Source organism: Elaeis guineensis, chromosome 13 (assembly GCF_000442705.2).
Source record: "Elaeis guineensis isolate ETL-2024a chromosome 13, EG11, whole genome shotgun sequence".
Taxonomy (NCBI): Eukaryota; Viridiplantae; Streptophyta; class Magnoliopsida; order Arecales; family Arecaceae; genus Elaeis; species Elaeis guineensis.
The window spans coordinates 10,385,350-10,394,758 of NC_026005.2; the positions used below are offsets into that span (position 1 = coordinate 10,385,350).

At 39.6% G+C, this 9,409-nt stretch overlaps 1 protein-coding gene across 1 annotated transcript; it reads right to left on the bottom strand.

Annotated features, from left to right (window-relative positions):
- Positions 1-3,807: 3,807 nt before the first annotated feature.
- Positions 3,808-6,224, bottom strand: LOC105056598 (subtilisin-like protease 4). Its single transcript, XM_029267984.2, has one exon. The coding sequence runs from the start codon at positions 6,209-6,211 to the stop codon at positions 3,908-3,910; it is 2,304 nt and encodes a 767-aa protein (XP_029123817.1). The 5' UTR covers positions 6,212-6,224; the 3' UTR covers positions 3,808-3,907.
- Between the last annotated feature and the right edge of the window lie 3,185 nt (positions 6,225-9,409).

A 9,409-nucleotide genomic window follows, 5' to 3' on the forward strand; every position in this document is an offset into this window, starting at 1 on the left:
GAAGCCGGGGACGAAGTCCGGCTCCCGTAGGAGTCCGGACACAGTTCACTTGAAATTGGCGTCGGAGGCGAAGTCCGGCTCCCGTAGGAGTCTGGATGAAGTCTACCAGCGGTCGAAGTCGGAGACAAAGCCCGGCTCCCGTAGGAGTCCGGGCGGAGTCTTCTCGTAGCCGGAGTCGGAGATGAGATCTGGCTCCCGTAGGAGTCTGGATGGAGTCTTCCTGCAGACGGAGTCGGAGATGAGATCTGGCTCCCGTAGGAGTCCGGACGGAGTCTTCTTGCGGTTGAAGTCGGGGACGAAGTCCGACTCCTGTAGGAGTCTGGGCGAAGTCTACTTGCAATTAAAGTCAGGGGCAAAGTTTGGCTCCCGTAGGAGTCCGGACGAGATTTACCTGCAGTCGGAGTCGGGGACGAAGTCTGTCTCCCATAGGAGTCCGGACGAAGTCTTCCTGCAGCCGGAGTCGGGGACGAGGTCCGGCTCCCGTAGGAGTCCGGACGAAGTCTTCCTGCAATTAAAGTCAGGGGCAAAGTCCGGCTCCCGTAGGAGTCCGGACGAAGTTCACTTGCAGTAGAAGTCGGGGATGAAGTCCAGCTCGCGTAGGAGTCCGGGCGGAGTCTTCCTGCAATTAAAGTCAGGGGCGAAGTCCGGCCCCCGTAGGAGTCCGGACGAAGCTTACCAGCAGTTGAAGTCGCGGACGAAGTCCAGCTCCCATAGGAGTCGGGACGAAATTCACCTGCAGTAGAAGTCGGGGACGAAGTCCGACTCCCGTAGGACTCCGGACGAAGTCTTCCGGCAGCCGAAATTCGGGGCAATGGGCCGCTTCCCGTAGGAGCTCGGGTGGTGCAATGGGAGTTCGCCCGTCGGAGGAATTCAGTAAGTACTGTGGAAATCCGGCTGTTGGAAAAGTCCGGAGAGATACCATCTGCAATCGAAAGTCGGAGGAGTCCTGCGAGGGTCAATCTTGTTAAGAACTTCGGCTGAGGGTATTTTATACCCAACAACATTGATAGCAACTAAGTGTCAATCTTTTAAATTTCATTATAAATAGAAAATACAAGCTTCAATAAATCATATATGATTTAAATATCAAATATTTTATTTTATTAATTGATAGGAAAAACTTATCAACTTGAAATGAAAAAAAAAAAAGGGGGAAGGGAGAGAATGAAAGCACGCAAAATATAAAAACAAAAGCTAGGGATATAAGGGCACAAGAATCCATGGTAAATCAACAGTTCATGTTAGAGGAATCATAGGCATAACCTAAAGCAACCCTTCCCAAAATAGAATTAAACCACACCCCTAGTTATAGAATATTTAATTAGTTCAAAATATTGATGTAGTATTTTTTTCATTGACTTTATCTACAACACATATGATAGATTAGGTCTAACCAAGAATTTTTCTTATTTTCTTTTTTTTTTTTTGCCTTCGATCGGCTGTTTTCATCCAAGCCACTGGTGCCACACTATCCCTCCATTAGAAATCTCTTGCTCCCTCATGATCTCGTAGGTCTCTGCAGCCTTTGGCAATGGTTGCCAATCTCTATGCAACTCAAATAACCATACTTTGTTTTTCGATGCATGACATCCTCTTCAACCATGCTTCCATTAGCGAAGGCATCTTCGGCCCTTTGCACCCTTGTCCTCTTATTCATTGCTTGTGCCCCTTCTTCAGTGACATCTCTATTCTCGAGCGCCATCAGTCAGCTCGTCACCACTTCTAGATCAAGGTGCTAATTTCTTGCACGCACTAGCTTTGCCCCTTCGATGAGGCTGATTGTGCCATCACTCTCGGCCTTGGCCTTCCGGTGGCCATCAACTCCTGGCTCTCTATGGCCTCAATGCTGTCCGTTCATTGTAATAGTCCATGATTAGGACATCAAATATGAGCTAGATGTGATTCAATATCGGATCCATATCCAGACCCACCAAACCAGATTCGACCTGTTTAGCTAAAGCCACCATGAATTCAGGTTCAAATCTGGATCCAACAAGACTTATAGACCTGAACCCAGCTTGTTTGGATTTTGGTAGCCTGCCACATCAAGCTTTGTCAGATGGCCATGTCATACGGTCTTGTAAGCACGTCAGCAGGCCACATTATCCATACTTGGTTGAGGCCTGTACAAAACATAGTGTAGACTTGTAGGCTGGTGATGGTGAGGGATATAAGCTTACCTGCTTTAGAAAGGAATTTAAGGATAGCTTAGAATATTAAGGATTTATTATTATTATTATTATTATTATTATTATTATTATTATTATTATTATTATTATTATTATTATTATTATTATTATTATTATTATTTTTTTGTGTGCATTTGATTTACTACAAATTAGGATCAGCATCTGAATCTGATAAACTGGAACAAAAGTTAAATGGCCATATATCTTGATGTATTTGATTTGTGATCGAAATTGAAATAAGAATCAGAATAGAACTTGAATTCCAATGAAGAGTATGAATTAGGTTTTGGGGATTGAGTCACATTTTAATGTAGAATTGAAGTGGGAATAGGACTCCCCTTAGCCAAATAGTTGGAACAAGCCATTCTTTTTTATTTCCATTTTAGATTCTAACTCCTCCCAACTAAACATACTTTTAACGTTGCTTAGATCGCCTCCTATGAATTTTCTCTTTTTTATGCTGCTCTTTACTATTGTACTTTTTGCTTGTCACTAACCAGGCCCAAGAGAACCCCAGGCCTTGTGAACTTCACAATTTTCTTTTCTTTTCATTTTTTTTCCCTTTAGTTTTATGGTTTTACTTCTTGCTTTTTATGGTTTTATGGTTTCACTTCTTGCTTTTTACACATTGCAACAAAAAAAAAAGTGCCTAATTGAAAAAAAAGATTTAGGATCAAATTATTTCTTTCTCAAATTTCAATATTTGTTGCTGTGATTTACCTTATTTTTCATCTTTCAGAAAGTTGCTTTCCTCCACTTGACCCCAATTAAACATGCCCTTCAAATAACAAAAAATAAAACTTTAGCTTACTTAAGCAATCTGTACATATATCTATTCAGGGAGGATAACTAAAATTAGTAGTTGGGTTAGATCGGATTAGATATGGATCAGATCGGATTTAGGTTGGATCAAAAAATTATCAATTTGATTTATTTATTAAATAGGATAAAAATTTTAATTCGAATTTGATCTGTTTATTAAACAAATAATCTGATTCGACTCATTAGCCCATCAATCGGATGAGTCAAATTAGGTTCAACAACTTATATAGGTTAAGTGAATTTTTAACGGATTAAACATATTAACTAGGTTGGGTTAAACAGGATATGAATAGATTAAATAGATTTTAAACAGATTAAATAGGTCATAAATAGATTAAACACATTACATGGGTTATTTGACTCAACTGGAATAGTAAAGAGATTAAATAGTTTAGATATTCTAATTTAAATATTAAATAGGTTAAATGGGTCGGTATGTTTAAGATCTGAATCTGTTTAGTACAAATCTAAATATGCTTGTATCAGACCGAACATAAGTAGGTTCACATGTCATGTCATATTTTGCTAGCCGTAAGATGACCCATCTTTTAAGTAATCATATTCTAGTGGCCATCAAAATCCATCCTGAGATGTGCTTGGATCAGCAATAATAACTTAAAGGTTCTGACCACAAGCCCAATTCGTGTTTGATTTCTTCAAACATGTTTGTGCTTGGATTATTTCAGGTTAGGCTTATCGGTTTGTGCTTGGAAAGCCACCGCTCTTCTTTCGTTATCGCTAAACACGAACCGCTCATTTAATTGGTCACCGAAATGAGAAAAGAAATAATATCGAGAGAGAGAGAGAGAGAGAGAGAGAGGAAAAAAAAGAGAACATACTACTTTGCCCTCCGCTTTATTTACGTACGTACGTAGGCGGAGCCTGTGTATGGAATGTCAAACAAATTTAATGGCGATGGGGCTCTTCACGACATACTTGTTGCTGTTGGAAATCCATTCCAGTTTTCCTCTTGCAGTGGAGGTTTTCCCCGGACCAGAGCCAGAGATCCTTAGAGTCACTTGGAAACTCTTCTCCTGGCCTTGCCTGTTAAAAAGTAGCTGGTACGGGGAGAGATCCACCATCACTCCGGTCGGGTTAGTAATCCTAGCATCGTAAACTGAGTTGGCGTCGCCGACATTCGTCACCGTTCGATTAACTGTCACCGCCTGACGCGAATTGCGTGGCAGCGACACCATGATCGATGGGTAGTTCAGCGATGATGCTTCGATAGTTTGCACAGTGGAGCATCGAATCGTCCGGTTGAAGAGAGTCTTGACTTGGCGGTCCGAGTAATTCAAACGACAAACATAACCGATGTAGTCATCCGGGTGGATGTTATAGACGAGGCCTGGATCCAGGGCTCCAGCTGGATTCACCTGTCCAGCACCGGTCGCGAAGATACTAGCCGTCTTATTGGAATTCTCGTCGACGATGAGGTTGCCATCGAGGTCCAGATCCCGAGCCGAAGTTATAATCGCTGACTGGATGTAGGCCGGCGACCAGTTTCTGTGCTTGTTCTTTATCAGCGCGACGATTCCCGACACGTGAGGTGTTGCCATCGATGTGCCACTCAAGAAATTGAACGTCTTGGTAGCTAAGGCCGAGGGGCTCGGGCCAACGTCGAATGGCCACGCTCCCAGAATGTTCACGCCGGGAGCGAGGACGTCGGGCTTCAGGATGCCCCCATTCATCGTAGCCGGGCCTCTGGAAGAGAACGAAGCAACTCCTGGAGATGGTCGGTATCCGAAAACTGTGTGCTTGAAGATAATCGTTGCATTAGGGGTGAAGCCTTTGGATTTTGATCCAGAATTGTAGTACTTTTGAAACATTATCCTATCCCTGTAGCTGATTTGAGCGACTGGAAGGACATGGGGATCAGCAGAAGTGGTGTACCCTCGGCTTATTATGTTACCAAGTACCATTGCATCTCCTCCAGCGTCATGTACCACCTTGCCCTTCTCAACGTTCCCTACTACTCCCCGCCAACATAAGACGATCTTCCCTCTAACATCTACGTTATCCAAAGAGTTCTTGAGGCAGTATGTTTTGTTAAAATCTCCATGTTCTCCAGGGAAGACGATCGGCCATGGACCGGAGGCATTGAACAAGCTGGGCTGGTATGCGGATTCGCCGACCAATTCTGTTCCATCTCCAAGCCTCACTGTCGCCCTTATTCTTCTGTCGGTGGAGCTTGCTCCGATCGTCAGAACCCACGGTGCGTCGCGGGACAATGAGCTCTCCATTGGGCCGTCGTTCCCTGCGGCTGCGACGGCCGATATGCCATGAGATAGCGCTGATAGTGAACCGCGCACAATGCTATCAAGGTCAAATCTTTTGGTCCCGTTTCCACCTAAGGACATCGAAAGCACATCGACGCCGTCCTGGATCGCTTGGTCTATGGCTTTTAATTCGTCGGACAGGCCACAGCCATCCTTAAAGCATACTTTGTAGATAGCCAAGTGAGCCTTCGGTGCCATCCCAGCAGCTGTGCCCTTGGCCATGCCGAGAACCGAGGCATCGTCGACAAAGTTTCCAGCTGCCGTGCTGGCCACATGCGTGCCGTGCCCATTGGTGTCGTTGACGGACTCCAACTTTCCTTTATGGAATCCTACGGCGCCGATGATCTTTCTGTTGCACCTGACGCCACTAGAAGGCGCGCATGTCCCTTTCCATGTGACCGGCTTAGGCGGCATTCCCCAGTCATGGAATGATGGATGCGTCGGGAGGATGCCGGTGTCAAGGACGCCGATGACAATTCCTTGTCCAAAGAAGGTGTTCGACCATATGCCGCCAGTCCAGTTGTTCAGCCCCAAGAATTTATGGGTGTAGGTTGTTGCGAGCGGGCGCAATTGGTCTGGGTGAGCGTATATAAATCCCTTCTTTGCTTCCATGGCTTTCACTTCGTGTGGAGTCAGTCTCGCGGCGAATCCACTGATGACATCACGGTATGAGTAGATGAGCCGTGGCTCGCCGGAGTCTAGAGTGGTGTTCGGCAGGAAGGATTTGTGCCAGCTCTCCAGATCTTCGCTACTAAGGAACTCCGATCCCCCGGGCCTTTCAACATGGACAATGTAGGTTTGGATTTTCGCTGCATCATCTTCGACTATGGGAAGCAACTGGGCATGGCTCATTGGAGGAGTTAGACAATAAAAGAACGAAAGGATAGCAAAGAAGAAAACTCGTGGCTTGTGGTCGTCCATCGGGAATCGGTGAGATCATGCATGGGATGGGGATGAGAGGTGAGTTAGGGCGTATTATATAGATCATGGAATTCAGGAAGGAATGCGGTCTTAATTGCCTCAATGATCGATGAGAGAGCCGAGGAAGGTTCTCACCAGCTCATAATTCAGAGGCAAATAATAGAGAGAGAGAGCGAAGGGATCCTAGGATCTTAACTCGGGGGCATTACTCATATATCGTTCGTAGAACTTGTTCATATTTTTGTCGTTGGACGAAATAAATGGAAAAGTGACAAAAAGTATCGGAACTGGTGGTCGTCACTTAAGCAGGTGGGATGTGTGAAATAATAAACTAGACATCTAGAATCCAATGCCTTTCTCGGTCGCTATCTCGAGCGATAAACTACAGGTCATGTGCAATAACAATATCCGTGAACGAAAGTGTGATTGATCTCTCCACTATGTATTCTGAAAAAAAAAAAAAGAAAAGAAATGTTCTCGCATGATCAGATTCTGAAGCTTTTGGACTGTACATATAACGAAGGTCATGGATAAGATCTAAGTCGGTTCTCAACGCGTGTGGAGATGCTTATAGTGCAGTAATGATATGTAAGATTTTTCAACAAAAAAAGGACTGCAGTAATGGATATGCCATGGTGATTCTATACATGGCGTCCCGTCATGTGCTGCGACATAAACCTTTACATCTTCTCAAGGAATCTCTCTCTTTGATTTATATATACGTGAAAGATTGTTGTTGCTGGAAATGAAATATTATATAATTGCATCTTAACCTATAATATGGAGTTTGGAGATCTAACTTTTCCTTTTTCCTCCGTGCTGCCATTATTGTTTGGGGTCATTTTGGAACTTTAATACGTAAGGATTGAATCTATGACCTGAGATAATATGCATGAATCAATCAGGTTTAGCTTGCTTAGCGTGACCTGCTCGACATTTTTGTGCAAGCGCAGCAACCTTACATGAATGAATAAAATGTTTGGATATTTTTTTGTTCTTTTGATATAAAGGGAAGGAACCCACCCCAAAACTTTATTTTCACTGACTTAATGATAACAGCAGAAAAGGGACAAAGCAAGAGATGACAAGACGACACTTCGTCAGCAACCAAGAGAATCCAATACAAAACATTAGACTATCAACCTTGAGTGCTACCAAAGCCTTAGTATTGGGAGCCCTGCCCATGGAGTCTTGTCTGTGACGTACCAAGGCTCTTTGTGCAGAATGGTATGTTGTACAAAGTAAAGTCGGCGGAAAATTCAAAATAAATATAAAATAAAAAATATTTATAAAAAATAAAAAATTAAAAAAATTAAAAAAATATATATTTTAAAAAAATAAAAATCAAAATCTTACGGAGATGCCTTATGAGAGAGTCTACAAATAAATAACCTCTCATTCTTTTTTCTTCCTACACAATCTTCTATACCGTTCTCTATTTAATTTTCTATATATTGAGGAGACACCAAAGATTTCTTTAAATAGAGCAAATGGGATTTTAACTCATATCTTGACTTACAAACTAAAAATTCATTAGGAAACAAATTCTAACAATCTTTAAAAAAAATAATTAGATAGAATAACAATAAGAATAAAATTTTAAAGTCATTAAAATCAATAACCAACTAAAAATTGAAACCTAGTTGGATTTGAATTTGACAATAAATTTCAATACTGCTCCTTATAACAAAGCCTATATCGGCAATGCTGAAGTTATCAATATCATGAAGTTTCATTATAGCCATCATCATCATTACCGCAGTAATAGTAACATATAACAATTTATCGAACAAACAATTGAGTAATGAAATTCCTTTATAATTGGCTCAAACAATAGTTTCTTCACTGGTTCATCTTTTTAGAGGTATATATCAAATTCGATGATGTCCTTCAACACTTTCTTTTGGTACTGACTCTATGGTCATGATGTCAATATTTCTTCGAGCATTTAGCTTATCTCAATGAAGATCAAGTTATTTATTACAATAACTATGAGCATCGACTATTACTTGTATAAAAGTAAAATCAAAAATAAAAAATTGGTTATATCTACATACTCCCACTTGTATTGTTTTAAATATCTACATATAGTTGGCTTTTTCTGAATATGAAATCAACTCCTCATACATAAAATCATCTAACAGCTCAAATTTTGGAGTCATTTTAAAATTAACAGAGATAAAGGTACAATAAGAATCATCTCTATCAAGCATATCTTCTTGTTTCTTGATTTTTAAAGTTATTTTAAGATCAATCAGCTTTTCATCTTCATAGCTGGCTAAATCTTCACAAGAAATATCTAAATATTGAATAGCTTCGACATAGGACTCTTCCACATAATTTGATTCCTCAATACATATTTGCATAACCAGATCAATCATAGCTTTCTTTAACTCTTTTTGAGCAATTTCAAAATTTACAGCTTTTTCAATCACCATCTTTTTAAACTTAATATAATAGTTATTTGATCAATTTTTTTCTGTTCAAGATTAACTTTTGAACTTGATTGATTCTCAAACTGATCAACCTTGTTATGCTCCAAATCTTCAGAAGTCGATCCAATCTCACTACAACAAAAATAGCCTATAGTGGTAGAATTTTACAAACACTCAAAAAAAAAAGTATTATGATAAATATTTTCTAATAATAATTTTAAAAAATATCATAATAGATATATAATATTCTAGTACTTTGTCAAGAGTGTTATTAAAAGTTATTATACAGTGATAGTTTTTTATAATTGCTAAAAAAATTATATTTCATTATAATGCTTTTAAAATTATAATAGAAAATCTATAATATTATGATGGTTTTTTATAAATATTACTAAAATTTATAATGTTATGATGATAGCATGTAAGAATAATATTTTCTGGTTAAACAAAATTTAATTGATAATATTTATAATTCTATCATAAAATATTAATTATTTATTGATGGAAATAAATTTTACCATTTATATATCATTATATAACTAATAGCTTTTATTATTACTTATTTATGAATTATTTTTATAATAAATTAGTATCATTGCAAACTAATTTGAATTTTTTATGATGCTAATATTTGATCAATAAATATGTTTTTTAAATTTTTTAGATAAAAAGTATGACATATATTTAATAAATTTTAAAATTAATATGGTTTTAACTATACGAGTTAGGATAGTTATCACCTTTGACTCATCCAAAATATCTC

Excerpts from the sequence above, each read along its gene's own strand:
- LOC105056598 (XM_029267984.2), bottom strand. The coding sequence starts at position 6,211 with ATGGACGACCACAAGCCACGAGTTTTCTTCTTTGCTATCCTTTCGTTC.